Genomic DNA, 25,735 nt, shown 5'->3' with positions numbered 1-25,735 from the left:
ACGACCATCAATTTCGTCTTCATTAACGTTACTGGCTTGCTGCTAATTATGTCAATATAAAATATTTTTTTTCGTTTTCTTCTTTTTGTTTTTGCTTTCTTTTTTGTTTTCTTTTTATCTAAAAAAACGTAACGCGTAAAACACGATTTAAAATACAAAACAAAAAGTTCGTCTATTTTGATATGTGTTCGGTGATGAAATAATTTAATAATTGAAATTAATTCAAGTGAAATGACTATTATTTCTAATAATTTCAAACTGTCCCAAATAAACGTTATATTGGCATTCTCAAGGTAAGTGAAATTTCTATCGTATTTTATTTTGTAAATATGTTATAATATACGTACATCGAAATATGTAACTAAATTATTATCGACTTCGGTGAAAAAAAATATTTTTGTATAAAGCTATTATCGCCTGACATCGTGCTCGATTGAGAATAGAGCAGAATCGTTTGCGTCAAAACGACTTAGGAAGAATGCCAAGATCAAGAATGCCAAGTGAACTTCGTCTTAACAAGTGTGTCATCTTATATGCTTGCTTTTTTACTACCGTTTATTGCTCCTAACTCTCTCTATCTACTTAAAATTGAAAAATGTTTGACTAAATATTATTATAATGATAATTGAATAGAATAAAAATAAGATGTTTTTGAAATATTAATAATTTACATATAAAATTATTCTATTAGTATATTCTTAAATATTCGTTAATAAATATAAATGCAAGATTAAACGCTATTATAATGATAATCAAATAAAACAGAAATAAAATGTTTTTAAAACATTAGAATTAATATAGATAATTAACTCATTGATATGTCCTTATTTATTTATAACTTTTAACAATCTAATCTGTTTGCTTGATTTTTTTTATATAACAAATATATTCGTCGCTATTTGCCATATTATTGAAAACATAAAATAATAATTAAATAATAAAGAAGATGAACTAATCATTTTTCTTTCGACCTGATATATTTTTGATTTTATTACACGTATACTTTTAAACTTGTAAAAAGTTATGAAACAACAGCAAATTTCAAAATTAAATTCGGTAACTATGAACAGTTCGATATTAAAGAGACCCGAGTAAATCTTTTTAAGTCTATATAAAAGATATTTTTTATAGAATTAATTAGTTTCATTCTATTATAAAAATCTAATCAATGTTTGTCATTATTTAAATGATGCATTATCATTGGCAATAACCTATTAACGTGTTTTTTGTTTCTTTTTTCTCTATCATTGAAATATTCTCAACGATTTCGCGTTCCGAATAAAAATACATAGGTATGTATATCTACATACGTAAATATACCAGGTATATTGATTTTGTCGATAAATCAAATCTCTAATATCGAAAAAAAAAGAAAAGCCATTTTTCGTGTTACAGACAATAAGCAGTCCATCGATGATTAGAACTCGAAGATCAAAACGATAACGTTCGATAAAAAATTGATAATTCATATGTAGAAAAAACAAAAAAAAAAAAGAAGAAAAACAGATAAAAATTTATATACAGACGAATTTTACGTCAATCCTATAACAAGCTATAATTATGTCGCACTCAATGTGCACGATATTACGCTTTATTTTACTCTTGGGAATTTTAACAAGAGGAATAAAATGCGTCGATCTCTCAGATAAAGAATGGTGGGAAACAACGCTCGTGTATCAAATCTGGCCAAGAGGATTTCAAGATAGCGATGGCGATGGTGAAGGCGATTTAAAAGGTATGTATATACGTGATATATTTATCTAATATTGATTAGGAAAATTCTTTCCATTTATGAATAAAGAAAAATTATTACTCATTTATTTCTAAATCAAATATAAATAAACATAAAGAAATCTTCCTCACCGTATTCGAAACTTTCATATCGAAGAAACTTCAAATAAAAGTGGAACATTCGAAATTTGCTGAATCTGAAAAAAAAAGAGAAAAGAAAAAAATATTATAATTAATTTAGTTTCGAATGTAATCTTATTATCAAAGAAATCTTTATTATATCTGATTAACTTTTTATCGACGTAGTAAATATGATCGATCTCAGCGCCACTGCTTTTCCTCCTAATGATGAGCTCTACCTTACCTATGAAAGAAACTTTTTATAATCTATGTTCTATCGAAGAATATTATAAATAATATTATAATATAATATTAAAATATATAAATAATATTATATTTAATAATATGTAATATTATTAAATCTAAATTTGTAATTAAATTCAATAATATTTATATTGATAAAAATAATTAATAGTAATGTTTGTAAAACAAATAATATATCGATTATTTGAGTCGCGATATGTGAACTTGCGATATACTGAAATACTCTTTATAACTAAAATTATCGTCTGTATTATACGCGGTGTAATTTTTACAATAAAAAGATATCATTATTTTGAAGTCTTGCAGTGATATAATTACTCATGAAGAGTCGAAAAATACTTAAATAAATGTAAATATTTAAGCTATATTTATTCTTAGTAATTATTATTGAATTTTTCTATTCTTAAAGGACTTTATCATGAATATACATATTAGGTTTATATATACTATAGTCATTTTAAAAGTTCGCGGCTTTTTTTTAAATATTAGGTTGTCCGGAAAGTTCGTGCCGATTTTGTCATTACGTTAATTACCAGAAATTGGCACGAACTTTCCGAACAACCTAATATATAACTTTCATTCTTAAAATGAAACACATCTTAAAATATATATCGCCAATTTACATATATACATGCATGCGTACATACATAAATACGTATATTCATACAAATATACACCATACAAACATTAAAAATCTCAATGCACGAATATTACTCATGATTTGAATTAATAAATTTTGTTTTAATTTTACTATGATATATTATATATCAAATGAATTCCAAGTAAAATCCTTTGTATCATTGATCAATGAAATTCATAGAATGAAAAACTTTTATTCTTTAACAATCTTATAATTTAAAAATTACGTATTGTAATAAAATGAATCATCGACTTCTATAATTGCCAATCCTAATAAAAAGATTTTCTTTTATTGATTTCTCCCCACAAATTCTTCAAGAATTTTAGTAACTAATTCAACCATCATTGGCCATATTGCTTTCTCTTTTGCCTCATTAATTTTGACGCGAAATTTTAAAAAGATGAACTTTAACCAATACATTTTTCGAATTTCTATTTATATAAATTTCATAAAGCAATTATGTATTACGAATATATTATAATTAATTTTTTATGTTACAGGCATTATTAGTAAACTTAATTACATTAAGGAACTTGGAGTCGAAACAATATGGCTTAATCCTATTTATGGATCTCCTCTAGTGGATAGTGGATTTGATGTTTCTAATCATACAGATATAAATCCTTTATTTGGAAACTTTGCAGATTTTTATAGAATAATAGAAGAAGCACACAAGCGTGGTATGTCTCTGTCTCTGTTTTATTTTTCTTATGACATATATGTACATGATAAATCTTTTTATTTTCACTATATAATAAAAATTTTTAACTATCTTTTAGAATTAAAGGTCATGATAGATATAATACCAAATCATTCTAGCAACGAACATCGATGGTTTGTATTATCTACACAAAATATTGAGCCTTACAATGATTACTATATTTGGGCAAATGGATCTGTAGACAAGAAAGGTAATAAGTTGCCACCTAATAATTGGGTAAGTATATTTCAAAAGATTATTTAGAAATAATACTATATAAAATAACAAATAGATAACAAGATAATATTGCTTAATTAGGTAAGCACTTATAATAAAGAAAAAGAAGGATCAGCATGGACTTGGAATGATGTTAGAAAGCAATGGTATTATCATAAATTTCACGAGAAACAACCAGATCTTAATTTACGAAATGAAAATGTTATTAAGGAATTATGGGTACCGTAAAAACATAACATTTACATGACATGGTTAAGTAAATTTGCTTGCACTACAAATAAATAATAAATGATATTTCTTTATATAACAGGATATTTTGAAATTTTGGTTAGAAAAACATGTAGATGGTTTCCGTTTTAACTCAGTACCATATTTTTTTGAAGATAAAGAATTACGAAATGAACCATTTGTTGGAAGTGGTAATCATACTTTTGGACTTAAAGAAAGTATTGAACTTCTTTATGTATTTCATGCCTATATCAACAATTGGGTAGAAGAAAACAATGCAAGTTCAAAGTAAGTTGTTTTCTCTGCTCATCCAGTTTATTTTAAAGTGATTTAATCCTAATGCAATCATGCATTTATTTTTTAGATTATTAATAGCAGAATCATATGATTCTGTTCATAATCTTATAGCTTATTACGGTAATGCTACACACAAAGGTATTCCACCTACTAATACACTCTTCATCAATCCTATTCATAATAAAACAGATGCTAATTATATCAAAAGCGTAATAGATGAATGGTTTCATCTTTTACCTGAAAATGCAAGCACAAATTGGATGGTAAGGAAAAAGTGCATAACCTGCAAAATAATTCATTATAATCTATAAAATAGATTTAATTATAATCTACAAAATAATTTGTATATCATTACAGCTAAGTAATCATGACTTCTCGAGAGTACCATCGAGAATTGGATTAAATCGTGTTGATGGACTTCATATGCTTAGTTTACTTTTACCTGGGCAAGCATATACATATTATGGTGAAGAGATAGCAATGTTAGATTCCAAAATTCGATGGCATGAAACGATTGATCCAATGGGCTGTGCTCAGACAGAGGACACATATGAAAATTTTTCCAGAGATCCAGCAAGAGCACCTATGCAATGGAATAACGAACTATCCGCTGGTTTCTCCACAAATAAAACTACATATCTTCCTGTAGATCCTGAATATGTCACTAGAAATGTGAAATATCAAGAAGCCCAAGAACGCAGCAACTTAAGAACTTATAAAAGGCTAGCCAAACTTAGAAAAGATATAGTTTTTACTCATGGAGACTATGAACTTAAATCTACAAATAATAACAACGTACTTATTTTAAGACGGTTGGTCTATTCAAAATTATTAAAGACGTGTATGTGTGTGTGTGTTTTCATAAGGCAAATTCTACTCCATAATATATGTTTATAAATAGATCATTGCAAAATCATCCTGTATATATAGTTATTGTAAATCTGTGGATTCACCAAGAACAAATAAATTTGGCATCTCTATATCCAGATATAGATGACAATTTAGAAATTGTAATATATTCAAGTAATTCCATCTATACTACGTGAGTATATGAATACAAAGAAAAATATTTATAAATAATTTATTGAAATACATAACATAAATTTATTTTTTCAGAGACACTGTATCAAGAAATAATATTATGCTTACGGCAAATGCTGCTTTAGTATTAAAAGGAAAGGAAACACCACAGACTACATCTACTATTTCTACTAATCCTACTATATCTACCCCAGTTAGTGACATAACTCCATCAGTAAATGTTACAACGAAAGACCCAACCAGTTCAGAAAAGTCAACGGAAGGCCCAACCAGTACAAAAAGGCCAACAGAATCCCCAGACAGTACAAGTAGTCCAACAAAAAATCCAAATAGTTCAGAAAAGCCAACGGAAGGACCAACCAATACAAGTAGTCCAACAAAAAATCCAAATAGTTCAGAAAAGCCAACGGAAGGCTTAACCAGTACAAGTAACCCAACAAAAAATCCAAACAGTTCAGAAAAGCCAACGGAAGACCCAACCAGTACAAGTAGTCCAACAAAAAATCCAGATAGTTCAGAAAAGCCAACAGAAGACCCAAACAACACAAATACCTCAACGAAAGACCCAAATAGTTCAGAAATATCCAGCACTTCTAAATTTATCTTGATACTAAGCACAAGTTTGATTGTTATATTATTATCTGCGTTTTGAATTATCTTATATAATAATAAAAGAAAATTATACATAATACTATTTTCTTACGATTCTAAACATTTAAAATTATAATTTCTCAATATTTAAATGTTTACACGTTAATGAGACGCAATTCAATACCAGATGAATCATATCAAAGCAGATTTAACTGTGATTTATAAATTGACTTCAAAATACAAAGTATACAAGAACGTTAACAATATGATAAATACAGTTGAAGACATTCATTTAGAAGACAAGTTTATCGTGCATTATCACGAAGAGAAATAGTTATAAAGATAATTTTTAAATCGTATAAAATAATTCTTTATTAATTATCCTAATAGATACAATAACAGTGAACTGAATTTAATAAAACTAGAATGTTATCGAAAAAAAATAACTGAAATAATAAACTTGACAAATGCATAAATATCTAATCTCATAAAGATTCATTTTTCGTTAAAGGATATTTCTTTTCTAAGGATAATGGATCGCTGGAGAGATAAATATGAGAGGTCGTCTACTATCTTATCTGTGTATTAATAAGAAAACAATAAAAATATATCATTCGTATTAATTGGATACTTATGAAAGCCGGCCACGGCATTTCGTATTATCTATAACAATAAATCGTTTGTTATCTTGAATGAATGAATCTCCAGTGTGTATGTGTGTGCATGCGTGTGTGTGTGTGCATATATATATATATATATATAGACATATATATATTTATACAACGTCTTTCCAATAAGGTAGAGATTTCTATACATTAATTCAATAAATGTATAAATGTACATATACACATATATGTATATGTACATACACATTTATACATATATAAGTTTATCCAGCCAGTGTCTCATATTAATAACCTGGCGAATAACGTATACATATATACATTATATATATAGTTCTTATGTTGTTAGTTCGTTGCTGTAATTCTACGGAGAAACATCAAAACTAAAAGTATTAAAGAATGAAAAACGACGAAAAAATTTGTTTGTGTTATTACAAGCAATTTTATGATAGTATAAATACAAACATTGTCAAACAATCAAAATTAAAAGGTAGGTCAGTCAATCACTTTTTTTTTACTTAATAAATACATATCCATTTACTATTTCTTTCGCAATTACGATAGTATTTGTTTACTTTACGAGTTCTTAATAATAATAAAAAATTTCTTTTTTTTTTCAGGCCGTCTGAACAATTATAACGTTACACCTTGGATGAAAACGCGATTATGTTTATTTTGGATGTTCTGGATGGCACTTTTATTAGCTCTTGTAATTTCTATTTTAATATATTGCTGTTTTTTATTATCGACATGCCCTAACTCGATAAAAAATATTAAACAAAATATAACAAATTTCTTGAATATTTAAATTAATGTCTTGGAATCTCCGTATAAAGAAAATTAAACGAGCTCGCACGTGCGGAAAGTTATTTGAAAGATTTTGGAATTATTTATAAAACGGATATTAGATAAGACGATAAAGAAAATTTTGTTTAAAAGAATTATACATATATCATACATATAAAAATTCAGATTGTATATTCCAATAATGTGTTTCATATAATTATTGGCCGAAAAAAATTATCTAATAATAACGAAATATTTGAGTGAAATTTGATTAGTGAAATACGTAACATAAAGATGTCAGCATTCTAGTCAAGGATTTATTAAAAGAAACAAAGAGATTAAGAATACGAGATTGTTACAGTGATTAACGTTTTTTTTAATACTATAAGCAGGAAGAATAATACTATAATCCTTACGAGGTTAAATCCTTCATATGTAAAATCGGATTAAATACGAAAATAAATCAACGTCAACTTATAATGATAGAGATATTTATAAATAAATACAGAAGCGTATAATAAAATTGTTATTGAATTAAATCGATACGTTATATACTCTTAATCCTTCCTAACTTATTGTAACTTTTACCACGATCTGTATATTTATATATATATACTTTATCTGTATATTTATTTCTATATAGTTTATATTTAATTTCTTTCATTAACTGTTTTTGATCTTATCACGAGTCTCTATTCAAAAAAGAAAAAAGAAAAATTAAATATCGCGCATTTCCATAATACATTTGAAGTCAGTCGTTTTGATAAAAATCGATAAATGCAACATTAGCATGTAGCATGACACGAATTATGAGTCGAATCAGAGCAATGTACCGAAGTAAAGTACCGGAACTAGTAATTGTAAACCCCTGAGTCAATAAAATTATAGGATTTTTTATTTTATCATTTTTTTCATTTTAATTTTTTAATTACTTCATAATATATTCAATAACAATATGAAAAAGAGAGAATTTTCAATGGCGAAAAATTAAAGTAATAAACAAAGAAGAAATTTTTTTTTAAATCTTCATGATTTTTATCCTTCGAATATTAAAAAAAAAAAAAAAAATAAAAAAAAAAATGCACGAAAAAAGAATATGCCAGCCCTGCGATTATACGTGAATACATCGTGTTCTACATCTCGATTAAATTTTATTCCATTAGTACTAACGGAGAGGTCGAAAGTAAGAAGAACTTGAAGAAAAATCGTTGAATTTTCAACGGTACAGAGTTGCGCAAACTAGTCTTTCGATCTTATTCGAGGACTGCGAGTGGATACTGGTGGTTGTCTAATCACTAAGTACGTTAGAAATTTATATTTCATTTTATCGATAGACCTAGATATTTTTTTTTTTTTATTATTTCTATCCTATAAAACAATAGCTAAAAAGACAGCATCTTATTTAATTTATTTATTTTCAAATCAAATAATAATTCGGATTTTTTAGATTGAATTCCGAGTTTAAGCTGAGTTACGGGAATAAGAGACTGCGAAAGTTAGGGGTAAGTACAGTGTAGACAAAGAATTCTATTCAAAAATTCAGATGAGTTTCTCTACGTTCTACGATATACATACGTACTTAATAGAATTGTTTCGTAGCTATGGAGAGTGGGAGGCAGGATTTAGATAACAACGAAATGAAAGAATCGTCTCGGGCGTCTTCAGTCGTTCCAACGTGCAAGTCTGAAACAGATGATAGTACTCCAGTTTCCTTTGATCAACAATTAAAATCTTACGAACTTTTAAACATGGGAAAACAAAATGGGGGAGAAAGTGATCTCGATGATGGAACAAAGGAAAGAATGCTTACGGATGAGAGTAAAATTTCGCCTACTAAAGATGCCACAGAGGTAATATCAACGCCATCATTTTTATTTTCTTCTTTTTTATTTCTTACTTTATGGATTTATTATGCTTTCATGTGGTTTTTTTTTTTTTTTTTAATATAAAATCGAGAAACTATGCATTTATATATTATGTCGAGACGATGTGTAACATAAGGTATACGATAACGTATAGGTATATTTTTATAATATAATTTTTCTTCGTATTTCAAAGAAATTAAGATGAAATTAATGTAGGAAGAACACGGTTTTTCCAACATAACCGGGTATTTACCATGACTTGCAATATGAATAAAATATTGCTCTCAAATAAAATACAATAATTTAATTTAAAGATACAAATATTCCATTTATTTATTATGTAATAAAATGTAAGAATTATGAAGACACGTATTAGGTTTTCTTTAAAAAAAATCGAAGATCTTTTTCTGATTACGTCATACCCTATATTTTTTTTAAATCTATTACATCGAATGGAATTCTGTTTTTAGAAATAATTTGTTAAAACTAATAATAATCTATAAAAGAGATGGCTTTACTTAATTTTGTAAAGAAATAAAACGATGTATAAAAGCAAGAAGTTTTCGAAATTGCATCATACTTTCTCTTAGTGAAATATATCTAAATTAACAATTTATAGTTTTTGTCATTGTTACATGAAAATAAAAGTATTTTTCGTTTATAGGTTAAATTTATATCGGAAAATGGAGATGCAAAAATCGATATTGAAACTGCTAAACAGACATTTTCTGGAATGGGGAAAGAAGAGTTGATGAAATTTGCTAATGATCCATTTTGGGTTCGTTTAAGATGGTTTTTATTCATTAGTTTTTGGATATTATGGATCGCTATGTTAGCTGGTGCTATAGCTATTATTTTAATGGCACCAAAGTGCGTAGCACCAAAGCCTAGAAAATGGTGGGAAGAGAGTCCTATTGTTCGATTACAATTTTCTGATTCGCCTATCAAAAATTTAAAAGGTTTTCAATCTCTCCTGGATGAATTAAAGGAACAACATATAAAAGCAATTTGTTTACCATCGATAATGAAAGGAAGTTTAGAAGGTATAAACAAAAATAATGCAAATCATGTTTGCTATTGATATTCCTTCCAAAATATATATATAGAAAGATTTTTATTTATATCTATATTATTACTTATGACATTTAGGACATACGGAAAATTTCATAGAATTAGATCCGCAAGTAGGCGACATAAGCGATCTAGAAGATCTTATTAAAGCTGCAAAGGAAAGAGACCAGCATCTTATTTTGGAATTAGATCCTAATCATTCTTCCATGAAACACTTTTGGTTCGAACAATCTGTTAACAATAAAAATCCTTACACAGATTACTATATTTGGGCAGATGGACATACTTCTGATGGTGAAAGGCAACCTCCTAATAATTGGGTATATTTAATATTCTTGTAATCATTTGAATGCTAGGTGCCTATGAATGTTTTGTAAATACATCCTTTCTATATACACATATTTATGGTTATTTGCATACATTTTGGATAAAAAGTATTTTATTTTACAAATATATTTAGATTTTATAATTATTTATTTTAATATAGCTAAGTGTAAATGGAGGTTCTGCCTGGGAATGGAATGAGCAAAGAGGCCAATATTATCTTCATCAATTTAATAAATTTCAGCCAGATCTGAATTTCTCTAACCCACAAGTGGTAGGAGAATTTGAAGTAAGTTATTTTTTGTTTCATAAACGATTTTGAATGAATTAATTGGCATAACATAAATCTATTTATATTAATATTGTTTTATTTCAGAATATTTTGAAACATTGGTTAAAATTGGGAATTAATGGTTTTCGTTTAGCAAATACTCAATATTTGACAGAAGATCCTATTTTGAGGGATGAATCTCTGAGTACAATACCAACTGAAACTGATAATTATCAATCATTGGTGCATGTATATACCCGAGATCGACCAAAAAATGTAGCAGTTTTAACAAAATGGCAAGAAATAGTTTACAATGAAACTAAAGGCCAAGGGTAATTATTTTTAATATTTAAAAATCAAAAGAAATATATTCATATAATTATATATATTTCTTTCTACATATGATGAGTTTCTAATAAAATTCCACAGCTTATTTACATTACAAGATGATATTGGAGCAGATATTTTAGAAGTTTACAATGAAAAGAAGGCATTAAGTCTTCCACAAAATTCTCAATTTCTAACAACAGCAAATGCTAGCATAAATGCAACAATTTTGTATAAAGGCATTAAACAGTGGATAAATATTTCATCTTGGCCTGGATGGGATGTAAGCATCGTTAAAATAAGGAGAAATATGTCCAACTAATAAGCTTTTTCTTTTTTAGAAAATACAATAATATTTATTTATTATAGGTAAATGGAGAACAATATAGTTTAAGACAACGAATGGCAGGTGATATAGCTGATAGCATAACACTAATGTTTATGCTTTTGCCAGGAACACCTATTCTTAGATTAAATGATACATTATCTGCCAAAAATGCATTTGCAATATTAGCTAAAGCTCGTACAAGTGCAACATTTCTTTATGGAGAAACTGATCTTAGAGTCGTAAATGGAAGCGTTTTTGTATATACAAGGTAAAATCCTTTCAGATAATTACTTAATATATATCAATATTTTTAAAGTAACTCATAATATGTATATATATATATATATATATATATATATATATTATATTATATTAATATTACTATTATTATATGTATATACTATTGTTATATTATATATATATATATATATATATATATATATATGAATGATAATCGCCAAAAGTTTAATGATAATCGCCAAAAGTTTAATGATACATTATTAACGAATAATAGTAATATTAGTCATACTACAATAAATCTACAAAGAATAGAGCAATTGGTTGTATTCACATGATAACATAACACAAATTGATCCATTTAGAGCTCAATTATTATATCCAAAGTTATTCTTTACATTGATATTTAAGGTACATAACTGATAATACCTTCATATAATAAACTAACCAAGATTAATTTACCTTGTTTCATGTTTCCTTCTATGTGTCACAGGAGTTGGTGAGTTCACTAACATACTGTATGCATTTCTCTGCATGTCATTTCAAATAGATCTTTTATTTAATATATGTAATTATGGTTTATATAGTTTAATAATAACATACACGAGTTAGTTAATGTAATCAAAAGACCATTAAATTTTTATGAACATTAGCTCTATTTTTTAATGAATTTTTAGGTTAAAAAGTGGTAATCCAGGATACCTAGTAGCATACCAAAGCGAAGAATATCCCACAATTATAGATTTATCATCTATACCTGGAATATCAGAAGAAGTGACTATACTTACATATAGTCCTAATTATACTCAAAATGGAGGTACCTTGAAGTAAGTACATAAAATCTAAAGTATTCTGAAATAAAACCTTACAAAACACTACTAATTTATTCATTGATTTTTCAGAACAAAGCTACCTTCAAATATGATACCTATATCATCTAAGAGTACATTGATTCTAACTTTTGTACCCAAGGATGATGTAAACTAATATTGTGCATTTAATACTCACTCGCTATCTATAATGAACGTAATTATTTGTTTTATGCAAATGATTTGCTTGATGTTAATTACGATTAATATATCATTAAAAAATATGGCAAAGTATTGAAAAGTTGTATATTTTTTTAACTCTATTTTAAAAAATTCCATAAGAAATATTTAATATTACTTAGTAAACTGATAAAATCAAATAGAATCAAACTTTTATTTTCATATGTATACTTAAAAGGTGTCAAGTGGAAATTAAAATTTTAAAATTAAGTGGAGAATTACATTATTGATGAATAATATATAATAAGTCTTTATTCAAAAAAAAATTTTGCTTTAAAACTAATTATACAGCAATTTGATCTTATTAATTTATTTTTGTGTATATACAAATTTTGAATGAAAAAAGTAATTTGAAATATTCAATAGTAGCTTATATTAACAGATAATTGTAAATGAAATTGAGATATTAAATTCTAGAAAAATAAGAGATTTTGCTTGATTGTAAAAAAGATATTTACCACTAGGATTGACACTGTTTCACTTACTGGTTAAAAAAAAGTATTTTTTATTATTGTATATCAAGTTTATGTGGATCAGTAAACCTTGCTGTAAATATATAAAACAATGCAGGTAAAGGAACCAAGACAAGCATTGCTGGATGAATACTAATACCACGTAATGTAGCAACAGCTACTACTCCGTAACCATGTAACAACCAATGACCAAGTATTACTATTACATTTTTTACATCTGAAACTGAGCTAAGTAACAGGGATTTCATGGTCTGTAAAAATTTAATAGATTAGTATTAATAAACTATATAACAATATATAAATATTAATGTAAATAGAAAAATATATAAAATCTTTTACCTGATTTAATTTGAAAGCAAAGTGTGCTGCATTTGATAAAACTGACAAAATAATAGTGATATAAGGAAATGAGTAATCTGCAAAATATATAATATTATATCAGTCCTAAATATTTTATTAGTTCAATAAAAAAAGTCAATAATTTATTTCTTATTTACATATAAGACCTCCTCCAATGGCATGTAAAAGTGCTAAAATAGGATAGAAATATAGTGCAGCATATATTGAAAATTTTCCATGTTTAGGTAAGAATTTTTTTGTTATCATTGGCCTTAAAATAAGCATAATAACTACGCCAAGGGCATAAAAAACAAAAACCATGGTATATCTAAAAGATAATAAAATATAAATTAATTTATATGTACGTAAATAATTTTTTAATGAAAGAAATCTCATTAAAAGATTAAAATATACAATTAAAATGTTACTAACAAAGGATATACTGCTTCTTGAGTACAGTGCAAAGTTGTTTCATAGTTCGGACTAGGATTATGTAGTAGTGTATACCAATCTGAAAGACGACGTGTTTTACAAGATCTTATTCCAAATGTACCGATAGGATCAGTTAATTGTAAAGTAATGAGGGATGCACTCAAAACTTCAAATAATGCAGACAGATGCAATGCAATGACTTCTTTAGGTATATTTCGTCGCATTGAGACCCCATCAATACAGAACCAATGTAAAACTAATGCTAGCAATGCCATGAATCCAAGATATAACCAATCATAAAACATAGGTGTATCTTCACAAAGAACACAGGCAGAAGAAACATTTGTTCTAAATCCACGAGGGCACGCACCACAGTCACTCCAATTTCCATTTGCTAATAATTCTTTTCCACAATACATACCAGGACATCGTGTTAATGTATTCATACTTTAATATTTCAATATTCTTTAACATATATTTTTTATAGAATATAAAATTTACATAGTCTTGATGTAAAATAAATATTAAATTTTTTTAAACAAGAAATATTGATATATCGGCTCATATCTCTATTGCTATTTGAATTTATATAAAATCATATTATCTACCGTTAATTCAAAAATATCAATCGATATTAACTGATGTTTAATTTACTTAATATTTTAATATCACTGTAATATTGTCAATATATTTTGTTAAATCCTCTAAATCTAACCTTAAAATTTATAATACAACTTTGTTTTCTATTTTCGAAATCCATTAGCCATAGACTGCACATTGCATTACATACATACGTATGTTATATCTCATAATGCACGCCAATGCGGTTAGTTGCTGTAATCATGTTCATGTACCAGCCGGTAAGGTATATTTTGATAACATAATACAAACACGGTTTCTTGCTAAATATTTATTGTCTATGTCAATGAAAAAAATTAAAGTGCGGGAAAGTTATTTTGTAAAACGTCTCAATTGTACTTTTCGAATTTTATTTGTGTGTCTGAAGTAATAATTTAATATTTTCTTGCTTTATTTTTTGACAATAAATATCAAAATGGATATCACGTGGACAAATACTCGCGAGAGTTTAAAAAAGTTTGCGAGTGCATTAATGTGTGGAAAATGGTAATTTCTGTAGGCAAATTAATTTATGATTATTGTAAAAGAATATACAATATTAACATCTTTTTTATTTATTATTTTTGTTTACTTTTCATAGTAGAAACAAACCGATAAATCCAGTTAGATATACCAATTGTGGACATTTTTTTTGTTCAAACTGTGTAGATGATTCAAAATGTTATCAATGTGACGTACCAGTTAGACCAAATGAAATACGTACTGATCATACAATATTAAATCTTATACGTGACTGTGATGCTATTGCGAATATAATAAAAGAAGAGTAAGATTTATTCCTGTATTTTATATAAAATAAATATATATTTTTGAATATTAGTATTATATATGAAATTTCTTTTTATATACCATTAATAGCAATTTATGGGACATACATATTGAAATAAGAAATATTCCGCAAAGAAATAAATTACCGACTAATTCACAAAATACTATTATTAATTACTTACCAAGAAACACTATTAAGAATATAAATAAACGTAATCCAAAGGGTGAAACCCCTTTACATACAGCTTGCATAAAGGTATATTATATAAGGTTTACATATTTTTATACATTATATTATATATTATATAAGTTTTACCTATATATATATAAATTATATATATAAATATATATAATTATAATATAAAAAATTGCAAGTTGTAATACATTTGCATAAAATATATTTAATTTTTTTTACAGGGACAGAAAGAAACAGTGGAATCTCTTCTTAAAGCTGGTGCAAATCCAAATACAAAAGATAATGCTAACTGGTCACCATTGGTAAATTGCTTAATATAGTTTTAGTTAATTGTTAAAGTTATTCTATTTATTGACTTATCAAAATTCTTTTCTCAGCAAGAATCTATAAATTTAGGTCATTATGAAATATGTGAATTACTATTAAAGGCTGGTGCATTTTCTAATATACCAGGTATAGAAAATAGGACACCTTTACACGAAGCTGTTATAAATAATAGAGTAAAAGAAGCAAAACTATTACTTGAATATCATGCTAATAGAGATGTTTACGATCAGTATGGTAAAAAACCTATGTATGTATCTATTTTTTTTTATCAGAATATATCTAACATTCAAGAGTTTAATTGTTCCCAAGTTAATAAAATGTAATACATACTTTTACAGAGATTATTGTTGCTCTAAAGAAATGCAGGAAGTTCTATCAGATATGGATTTATTTTCTAATAATGTAGACAGCGAACATGATTTAAATTGTACTCTCAATCAATCATTATATAATAGTAATTTGATTGTATATTTATCGAATTTGAATGAAAGAAGCCAAAAATTATTTGAAAGAGCAATTTCAAAACATAAGATAAAATTTGTGCCTACCTATAAGTATGTATAAATCAGAATAATATAATTCTTATATTTTCTAAAGTATAGATATATAATATTATTTTGATTTAATTTAATATATTAGATCATGCGTAACTCATGTAATAGTCGAAGCAAATAATCAAAATATTACCAATCTTACCTATGATGTTATGCTTGCTTTACTTCATGGCAAATGGTTACTGACCAGCGAATGTAAGAAAATTAATTAATGATATAAATCGAAAAAATTCATTTATTTATATATTTATTATATTTTTTTCATAGGGATTTCTATGAGCTTAGAATTGGAGGATATACATCAGATGGAATTAGAATTATTTGAAGTCAGTGGTTGTCCTATTTTGGGAGTACCCAAGCGAGCTAGGGAAAACGAAGAACATCAAGTAAATTGGATAATTTTTTATTTATTCATTGTTTTTTCTTTTTTAATAAAAGATTAATATACTTAATATACATTTCCTTTGAAATATTCTTTTTCTTCAGAATCCACGATTGTTCAATCGATGTTACTTTTTTCTTGCTTTACAAGCTAAGGTTGTTTATCGTATCGGCGATGTTAATTTAACGAAGGAAGAATTGACGAAGTTAATAAATGCAGGTGATGGAACCGTCCTTAACAGAGAACCGAATCCAGAAGATATAAAAGACAAGGAGCAATATATTCCATTTCATACCGCTCGTAATCCTCATCATCCTTTGTACAAGTGTACACACTATATTATATATGCTCCTGGGAAGGATGAACCACGTATAAAATATAACATGTGTCACATAAGAAGTCTACCTCTGATATGGTTAATTGAATGTATAGAGAAGTTTACTTTACTTAATCCATCTCATTTAGGTTTGTAATATAACAGTTATTTTTTATATATTTTATTAAAAATCATAATTTAATTAATACGTACATTTTTATATTCGATACACATAGTTGACATATATTTTTATAATCGATAAATAATAAACATTTTCAGAATAGTAAGTATAATCAATTACTTTTTTTTATATACGTTAATGTACTTATGTATGTAATAAGATTTAGCCTATTATCTCCGTCCTTTTATACATATGAAATTCATAGTAAACATGCAGCTTGCATAGGCAATGATAATTTTCGAAGAAAAATATCGTACGGTATTATGTTGGTACATTTACGGATAAAGTACCGTTAGTCTTGCACATGTGTATTATACGCATTACACATTATGTGGATTGTATTATATGTATCTACAAGATGTGAGGTTCACACAAATGGGCGGAGCAAAAGAATTGAAAGCGGAAGGGGCGAATCTGACCGAGAAGCAAAAAGTGGCGATAAAGAAGGTAAAAGAAGGGGAAAAAAATAGTGAAAGAGATTGAGTACCAATGAAGTTACACGCTACGAAAAAGAAAGACACGTTCGTTCGTAAACGTAGTGGTATCTCAAAGAACATAGTAAGGCCAAGAGAGAAAGGTCTTTGCCGCATACTCGTAAGGCTATCCACATTACGCGTGGTAGCATTTAAATGAATATATTTGCGTGTATGTATATCATGTATATATATATATTTAGGACATGTTTAAGTTTAAGTTAAATGAAAATCAAAATATTGCAAATTAAAATATAAACCAAGAGCTTTTAGAAAGATTTTTAGAACAAATTAAACAAAGAGATTAGTAATCGAGAAGCACAATACAAATATACATTATGTATTATGTATCTTGTGAAATATATAATTTCTGATTATAAATATAATAAATCTAATATATTTAATATTTCTATTTTTAGATATTATCCCAAGCATAGACGAGATAAGAATATTATCTATATGTTACCATAAAATTGTAGGTAATTCATAAACTATCATGAGAATATATTTCGTTTAGAAAGTAAAACAACAATTGTCATGTTTTTTAGATTGTTAAAAGAAAAAGAAAGTAGGAGTGTCATCGATCGAGGAAATGGAACAAGGAAAAAGAGATACGCGTCATAAAACGATTCACCATTTAAAGGAGTCAATAAAAATAGATTAAAGAAGTAGGAGCATCAGGGAGACATCCGACGCCCCCTGCCAGCTACCCTTCTCTTCCGACTTCTCTCTCTCTCTCTCTTTGTCTTTCGCTCTCTTTCTCTCTTTCTCTTTCTATCTATCTGTCTCTTTTCATATCTCTTTCCTCTTCTCCTTCGCTCTTCTTTGACCTTCTTCTCTCCATAGGCTTCCTTATCCCCTCCTTTCCTTCTTCCGAATACTTCTCCTTGAGGTCGGTCAGAGGCATCGTCCTTCTCATGTACTGTACCAAAGACGGCGGCATTAGGAGAAAGAAGGAGAGATAGTCGCACCCTGACCCACAAGTGGGCATCGCTCTTCTTTCGCTCCAATCAGTCAGTCAGTCAGTCAGTCAGTTAGTCGAACGGACGGTAAAACGACGGATGATATTCTCCGCGTTATAATTCTTGATCATCGAATTATTCGTGATAAAATCGTTGTTTTACGGGCACATGACATCCATTAACGATAGTGTATTCAAAAACATTTCTCTTTTTTACAAATCTTTTTACATTCTTGACGAATAAGAAGAAGAGGATATACTTTAGCGATAAGAGAAAGAAAAAGAGATATAATAAAAGACGATATAGAAAAAGAAAGAAGAAGAAAGATTAAAGATGATACTAAGAACAGCCCTAAGGGGCATCGTCCTTTTCGTTATACTCATCGGTAAATCGGTCGATGCTCAAGACGATGATTCTCTAGCCGGCAGCTTCTTATCAGGTAAATTCAAGTTTGATGCGTTTTCCATCTTGCTTCCTTCTATTTCTTCTCTAGATTCTCGATAGAGATACTCGTCAAAGAGTACGCTTACACTCACACGGAACATGTCATATCCGATCTCATTTTTACAATCAGGAAAAGAAAGCGATTAGTAACAAATCCGGAACAAGTAGAAATCTTTTTTCTAATGACGAATACCTACATCAAAGATCATGGTAATAGCACGTATTTATAACGTGTATACTACGATGTGACAACGCTTGAAGGTGATCGATGAAATAAAGAAAGAAATAAAGGAAGAAAGAAAGAAAGAAAGAAAGAAAGAAAGAAAGAAAGAAAGAAAGAAAGAAAGAAAGTGAGCACAGAGTGTCTGTAGATACATACGTACGAGTCGAGGTTTCGAGAAATAGAAATTCGCATACGCGCGCGCGTATGCGGCGCACGCTTTTATAGGTAGAATCTGGAAGGATGCGACTGTCCCACTTAGGAACTGTATAGCGTGCTATGCGGATAACGTTCGATTCGTTGGCGGGTATGAAGACTGCCTGCCAAATGAAAAAAGTGGTATACGTGGACACCTCTTTGATGATAACGAATATATTATAAATAATAGAACGAATGTTAAACAATCTCAATGAATTTCTAAGAATTTATCTAAGTATCATATTTACCGTTCTCACGTTAGGAACGAAAAATAATCAACGATAAAATGAACGCATAGTCGATATCCTCATAACTAATAACGGTTCTTAAACTACACACTGGTTTATTTATTTTCTTTTTTTTCTTTTTTTTTCTTTTTTTTTATTTTTTTTTTTTTTGTTCTTTCATTCAAGAAATAGAAAGAAATAGAGTTTCAACAAAGTTGAATGAAAGAAAATGATGGGATGCGTGTGAGATTAGAGGATTCAAGAAGAAGGTATCTATTATAATGATAATGCTCCTATTCGAAATAAACCAATATTCGAGGAGATTCGTGCATCATAGTCGAGTTCGAAAAACTATTAAGTTAGATAAAGCGAGAGGCACGTGTATAAGAGCCGTCTTCGACTACACGCGACGAGTCAAGGCGCTCGTTAACTACCGTTATGTTTGTTTGGGCCGTTATGCCTGCCAAAGTGAAACCAACTGGCTTTCCTCGATACGTTGCGTGCAAATATCACGGATACTACTTGCCGTTTTCGTCTATCACGTACGACTAAACGTCCTCGAGAATTATCTTTGCTAATTTTTTTTCTTAACTTTCTTAATTGATTTTTTGTCTTTCTTCTAGAAGCGAAATCAATGATAATAGTATTTGGAGATTTAAAGAAATAGAAAAACGTAAACTTTTCCTGGTCACGCTAACCAACAGTATAATTGTACGAGTTAACCGGAAGTTCCTTCGTTGCTTCTATCGCTTAACGGATCACGCGAATCACTCTTCTTACTTATACCATTAAAGTACACGTATGACATTCCATTCTCGATATATATATACATATATACACACATACATACATACATACATATCTATCTACCTACCTACCTACATACGTACATACATGCATACATACATACATACATACATAGAATATATATATTTATATATTTCCCAAGTAAACCATCGAATTCCTAACAAAATAAATTTTGATGTAAATTATAGGATAATCGATAAAATATAATACTTTAGGAAATAAATTCCCAACAGGTCGTTAACTCCTCCCTGCGGTATCTAATGTCAAGATCAAGTTCAGTCATCCTTGACCACTTTGTAAGCCGATCGTAGAATTACGTATGCAGGAATTTCTTAGCGGCTCTTGATGCTCACACAGCTGCACTCGATATACAGTTATCTTTAATGTTAAATTTAGGATAGGGGAAGCACATGATACGATAGCACGGTTTATAATAGTTCCTATATTTGTTTGTGTATCCTTTCCGAGTAAGATTTTCTTTTTAAAAGGTCTCTTGGATTCTATAACCAGCACGGCAAAGAGCGCGGATTGTCCTGGCGTTTGCGTCCATGCACTTGCAACCTTGATGTGCGATGAAGTACTCGAGGATGTTCAATGTCCAGCGAGTAGCATGCGATGTTGTATTATCGAGCCGGTTAATTCTTCTTCTTCATCGTCTTCCGATGAAAATCTCATCGAACAAACAACTACTCCTATAGTTTTGTCGACTACAACTCCGTCTACGACGACGACGACGACGACGACGATGACGACAACGGCGGCAGCAACGACGACGACGACGATGAAAACGACTACTTCGCTTGTCTCTACATCGGTTTCTACTGTACCGAGTAAAGTGAGTCTACTGATATTCTTTTTGATATCAAAGATATTCAATGAAACATAATTACCTAATGGTTCAAATAATTGAATCTTTTTCTAGCAAAACGAGCCAGCTGATAAATCTCAAGGTATGTTCTTCTTCAATCAAATGTTTATTTAAATATCACCTTGAAGAAAGGGAATTCGAAACGTTTCTCACTCAATTATCATTCATTAACAGGAAAAACGTGCTCGGGAATATGTATGCCAGAAAGGATAGCCGATTATTGTGATGCTATACTCGCTATAGACTCTCTCTGCAAGTTGGGACACAAATGTTGCGTCACGAGAGATGCTTTTGGTGATTCTCCACCAGCAGAATTATTGGTGATCGATCGAACAAACGCAAGTCGATACAATATATCTAACAAAAATGGTATGTCTTCTCAAACGAGTACGAGACCTGGTATTCACTCAACGAATCCATCAATGGCTACGACGACGACAACTAGTACGGTATGGACATCTACTAAACAACCGTCGACGGCAATTACGACAACAACGAGTACGACGACGATGCAAACAAGACCAAAACCTACTTTGAGAAAACCATGTAAAGGCGAATGTACCAGCGGCCTATATGCTCTCTTCTGCGACAACATTGATACAGAAGCAGATTGTCCAGGAGATAGATCTTGTTGTATTACCGAATTACTTGTAAAAGAGGTACATAAGTTTATAAATGTTTTATTTTGTTATTTGATTTTGAAGGGAGACAAGTTTTATACAAGATCCGTGTTCAGGAAGCAACGACGACCGTCCGTCCAACTACAAGGCCTTCGCCTCCTCAACCTAAACTGCCACCTTGTCCTGGTTTCTGCTTGCTGACAATCATGGCAGCATTCTGTGAACGACCAAACGTGATTATTGCTAAAACATCCACTTGTCAATCTGGATCGATTTGCTGTGACAACACGAAAAGTCCGCCGCAGGTGATTCTATTTCTTTTTTACGGTAAACCCCTCCTCCCCAAAGGAAGATAAGAGTCGAGGCAAGTAAAGATCTCGGAAGATGTACTGTAAACCGAGCGTTAAAGAGACAACGATCTTTTCAAAAAGGAGACTCATCGACCGACTTCTTCCAAATTAGACTCCAAGACCACGACCGAGACCTACGACGAGACCAACAACCACCATAACTTTACCACCTGATCCACGTCCGGAGTGTCCTGGTTCTTGCATCGTATCCTACTTATCCTTCACTTGTTTCAGTAAGTAAACTTCATCTTTATTATTATCTCTTATTAAAAAAGAATGTACATTTTCTTTCATTGATTGGGTTTATAGGAAATGCAGAATTAACGAATTTGTTCAAGTGCAAGAAACAGGGACATCAATGTTGCGCCCCGAAATCATTAATCAGAGAACTTCACGGTGGAAATAGCAGTGAACCGATTTTGACTAACAGAAATGATACTTACAACAATATCGTTACGTCTAGACCACATACGACAGACTTTACTCCAACAATTTGTAAGTAATCATATCTATTACATCAAATTTTTTTTCTTTCTCAAACGTTCTTTCAAAAATTTGGATATTTTTTTGCTATTTATTTATATTTTTCAGACGAAACGACAACAATGACGATATCGACGACTACAAAGAGTCCAGTGTACAGTAAATATGTATGCGGTGTAAAAGGAACTTCTCGTGGCCCGATTCAAGCTCGTAGTTCCGAAAGAGTTGCACGTGTAGTTGGGGGAGAAGATGCAGATGCCAATGAATGGTGTTGGCAGGTTGCTCTTATTAATTCTCTTAATCAGTATCTTTGTGGTGGAGCTCTTATCGGTACTCAATGGGTATTGACAGCAGCTCATTGTGTCACAAAGTAAGCTGAAAAATTTCTACATATATCATTTCTTCCATTACGTTAGTTTAATAAATAATGTCAGAATTTTATATGTAAATAAACGACGTATCAAATATATTTACTGACATTACTTATTGACAAACTCGATATAATTTCATTCGAATCTTCTTCGGAAATAATTAAAGCAAATTATATTTACAGTATCGTAAGATCCGGTGACGCGATCTACGTGAGAGTTGGAGATCACGATTTAACTCGCAAGTATGGTAGTCCTGGTGCGCAAACGTTAAGAGTCGCTACTACTTACATTCATCACAATCACAACAGCCAAACTTTAGATAACGATATAGCTCTATTGAAATTATATGGCCAAGCGGAATTAAAAGATGGAGTTTGTCTTGTTTGTTTACCTGCTAGAGGTGTTAGTCATACGGCTGGTAAACGGTGTACAGTTACTGGCTACGGATACATGGGTGAAGGTAAAAACGTAAACATCAATAATATCCATTCATCCAGTTATTTATCTTTGTAATATCGTATCTTCGTTGTACAGCTGGTCCCATTCCTCTTCGAGTACGTGAAGCAGAAATACCGATTGTTAGCGATGCCGAATGTATAAGGAAAGTAAACGCTGTGACGGAAAAAATCTTTATACTTCCAGCTAGTAGTTTTTGTGCCGGTGGAGAGCAGGGCAATGATGCGTGTCAGGTATGTACACAGTCAATCAATTAATTAATTAATTAATTAAATGAAATTTATCATAACAAGATATATACACTGTTCAAAACAATTAGTGACTTAATTGATTTTATAGCAAGCTACCAAATAAATAGAATAGAAGAAAAAAAGTGACCCGGAAAACTGTGAATTGATTTTTAATCGTTTTATTATATGCATTTAAATCTCAGATATTATGTACCTTATTGATAGGGTCAATGACTGCAATATTTCCCCTAATTGCTTTTGAGCAGTGTCTATGTATATTATTATAAAACGATAATATTCATATATTTGATATATCTTTTAATGTCTGATATTGTCGAACATCATAGGGTGATGGAGGAGGTCCATTGGTTTGTCAGGATGATGGCTTTTACGAATTAGCAGGTTTAGTATCGTGGGGCTTTGGCTGTGGAAGGTTGGATGTTCCTGGTGTTTATGTTAAAGTATCCGCCTTTATTGGTTGGATAAATCAAATCATATCAGTGAATAATCTTTAATCGTCTTATACATGCTACTGGAAGAGTCCGAAAGAACTGAAACGTTTATTTATTATTAATAAAACGTTAATACACTTTGGTGCGCATTGCGTTGTAATATGTTTAACGACGTAGTGCACGCGTAACGAGGATGACGAATAAATTGTTTACAGTCGTCATCGGAAGCATTGAATGCCTGTGCCAAAAAATTATATTTTATAAAATGCTAAGCTAATTTTTTTGTTATGCGTGCAACTCTGGGATTTTTGAATAATAAGTAAACAAGAGGCTCGATAAAAAAGTCCCATTTTTTTTTTTTTTTTTTTTTTTTAGACAAACGTGTGCTCCATTTTTGCGCACTTGTGACAATAAGAAGAACAATATTTTTCTAATGTCAAAGGGTCCAAAATAAATTTCTTTTCTGTGCACTCATGTGTACGCGGATAATAATTTAAATTTATCTTTTATGTATTAGAAAACAAAAAAAGAAAGAAGAAAAGAAAGAATAAGAATAGAACTATAATGTACAAGTTATTTATTTATAGTAAAAACTGTCGGTAATATAAAATTATATATCAGTTTCTTTTATATATATATATACCTTTATATACAATTTCTTTAGAGATACTATCTATTATTAATGTTATCTGTTGCTTTTGACAAATATTCCAATTACTTAATGTAAACTAGCCATTTACGCTTATTATTACATCATGGAATAAGCTCTGAATATAAATTCCCGTTGATATTCAGATATTCTTTATTTCTACAGTAAAGTTTTGTAAAACTGTGCTTTGTAAATTATTGCTTTAATTCTCTAAGATATCTTCCTAAATTTTATCATTAAGAAATTTATATTGATTTATTTAATAAAGAGGGAAGGAGGAGGAAGAATTTGTAAATGCCCATATTGAAGTTAGTCGTTAAGCAATTTTAAATTTGATATATGAGTACAAGTACGATTTCGTAATATCAATAATGAATATTGAAATTCGAATTAATTCCAAATTTACATGTTGACAGAGGCCTTTTTCTGAATACATTTTTTTATTTTATATATATATATAATATCAAACAAGGTGATATATATATATATATCACCTTGTTTGATTTTGATAAATTTGTCACGTTAATAATATATATTATCGTTTTTTATAAGAAAATATAAAAATAAAAAGTACACGGTAAAACAGTG

The 25,735-nt window shown here is 29.3% G+C and overlaps 5 protein-coding genes across 14 annotated transcripts in view; 4 read left to right on the top strand and 1 right to left on the bottom strand.

The window, feature by feature from the left end:
- The window catches only part of LOC124421574 (maltase A3-like), a 6,578-nt gene extending 101 nt beyond the window's left edge, over positions 1-6,477 (top strand). The window contains exons 1-11 of one of the 3 annotated variants that reach the window (XM_046956918.1): positions 1-293; positions 408-519; positions 1,396-1,735; positions 3,256-3,435; positions 3,535-3,692; positions 3,774-3,911; positions 4,003-4,208; positions 4,285-4,480; positions 4,575-5,029; positions 5,119-5,259; positions 5,334-6,477. The exon at positions 1-293 is cut by the window's left edge and continues 101 nt beyond it. In XM_046956918.1, the coding sequence (XP_046812874.1) occupies positions 1,561-1,735; positions 3,256-3,435; positions 3,535-3,692; positions 3,774-3,911; positions 4,003-4,208; positions 4,285-4,480; positions 4,575-5,029; positions 5,119-5,259; positions 5,334-5,910 (2,226 nt within the window). In that variant the 5' untranslated portion in view covers positions 1-293; positions 408-519; positions 1,396-1,560 and the 3' untranslated portion in view covers positions 5,911-6,477. Of the gene's footprint in view, positions 294-407; positions 520-1,395; positions 1,736-2,329; positions 2,465-3,255; positions 3,436-3,534; positions 3,693-3,773; positions 3,912-4,002; positions 4,209-4,284; positions 4,481-4,574; positions 5,030-5,118; positions 5,260-5,333 lie in introns of those variants that run through there. The other 2 variants (XM_046956917.1, XM_046956920.1) reach the window with 2 other exon arrangements.
- A 1,929-nt stretch (positions 6,478-8,406) lies between these two features.
- LOC124421575 (neutral and basic amino acid transport protein rBAT) lies at positions 8,407-12,784 on the top strand. 3 transcript variants are annotated; one of them, XM_046956921.1, is made up of 12 exons: positions 8,407-8,557; positions 8,706-8,760; positions 8,858-9,108; positions 9,788-10,166; positions 10,273-10,514; positions 10,682-10,807; positions 10,895-11,121; positions 11,219-11,399; positions 11,486-11,712; positions 12,175-12,180; positions 12,359-12,508; positions 12,584-12,784. In XM_046956921.1, exons 3-12 carry the CDS (start codon positions 8,860-8,862, stop codon positions 12,666-12,668), a joined length of 1,872 nt encoding a protein of 623 aa, XP_046812877.1. In that variant the 5' UTR covers positions 8,407-8,557; positions 8,706-8,760; positions 8,858-8,859; the 3' UTR covers positions 12,669-12,784. The 3 variants fall into 3 exon arrangements, with proteins under 3 accessions (XP_046812877.1, XP_046812878.1, XP_046812879.1); XM_046956922.1 differs by having other exon boundaries at positions 8,845-9,108; XM_046956923.1 differs by lacking the exon at positions 12,175-12,180.
- A 243-nt stretch (positions 12,785-13,027) lies between these two features.
- On the bottom strand, positions 13,028-14,736 carry LOC124421572 (JNK1/MAPK8-associated membrane protein). Its single transcript, XM_046956916.1, has 4 exons — positions 13,975-14,736; positions 13,701-13,870; positions 13,543-13,619; positions 13,028-13,454 (listed from the first exon to the last, which is right to left on the bottom strand). Exons 1-4 carry the CDS (start codon positions 14,418-14,420, stop codon positions 13,239-13,241), a joined length of 909 nt encoding a protein of 302 aa, XP_046812872.1. The 5' UTR covers positions 14,421-14,736; the 3' UTR covers positions 13,028-13,238.
- A 136-nt stretch (positions 14,737-14,872) lies between these two features.
- On the top strand, positions 14,873-17,370 carry LOC124421570 (BRCA1-associated RING domain protein 1-like). Of its 2 annotated transcripts, XM_046956911.1 has the most exons (10): positions 14,873-15,099; positions 15,194-15,379; positions 15,472-15,637; positions 15,799-15,879; positions 15,955-16,151; positions 16,243-16,458; positions 16,544-16,653; positions 16,726-16,844; positions 16,945-16,995; positions 17,060-17,240. In XM_046956911.1, the coding sequence occupies exons 1-10, from the start codon at positions 15,029-15,031 to the stop codon at positions 17,102-17,104; spliced, it is 1,242 nt and encodes a 413-aa protein (XP_046812867.1). In that variant the 5' UTR covers positions 14,873-15,028; the 3' UTR covers positions 17,105-17,240. The 2 variants fall into 2 exon arrangements, with proteins under 2 accessions (XP_046812867.1, XP_046812866.1); XM_046956910.1 differs by having other exon boundaries at positions 16,945-17,370.
- A 475-nt stretch (positions 17,371-17,845) lies between these two features.
- Positions 17,846-25,032, top strand: LOC124421567 (protein masquerade). 5 transcript variants are annotated; one of them, XM_046956893.1, is made up of 13 exons: positions 17,846-17,982; positions 18,230-18,285; positions 18,359-19,211; positions 21,157-21,503; positions 21,591-21,618; positions 21,711-22,195; positions 22,273-22,461; positions 22,619-22,739; positions 22,816-23,001; positions 23,098-23,359; positions 23,543-23,820; positions 23,895-24,049; positions 24,394-25,032. In XM_046956893.1, the coding sequence occupies exons 3-13, from the start codon at positions 19,106-19,108 to the stop codon at positions 24,559-24,561; spliced, it is 2,325 nt and encodes a 774-aa protein (XP_046812849.1). In that variant the 5' UTR covers positions 17,846-17,982; positions 18,230-18,285; positions 18,359-19,105; the 3' UTR covers positions 24,562-25,032. The 5 variants fall into 5 exon arrangements, with proteins under 5 accessions (XP_046812849.1, XP_046812852.1, XP_046812851.1 ...); XM_046956896.1 differs by having other exon boundaries at positions 19,347-21,503; XM_046956895.1 differs by having other exon boundaries at positions 18,359-20,964.
- The last annotated feature ends 703 nt before the right edge of the window (positions 25,033-25,735 follow it).

This window comes from Vespa crabro, chromosome 2, assembly GCF_910589235.1.
Source record: "Vespa crabro chromosome 2, iyVesCrab1.2, whole genome shotgun sequence".
NCBI classification, from domain to species: domain Eukaryota; kingdom Metazoa; phylum Arthropoda; class Insecta; order Hymenoptera; family Vespidae; genus Vespa; species Vespa crabro.
This window is presented reverse-complemented; position numbering and strand designations above follow the sequence as displayed.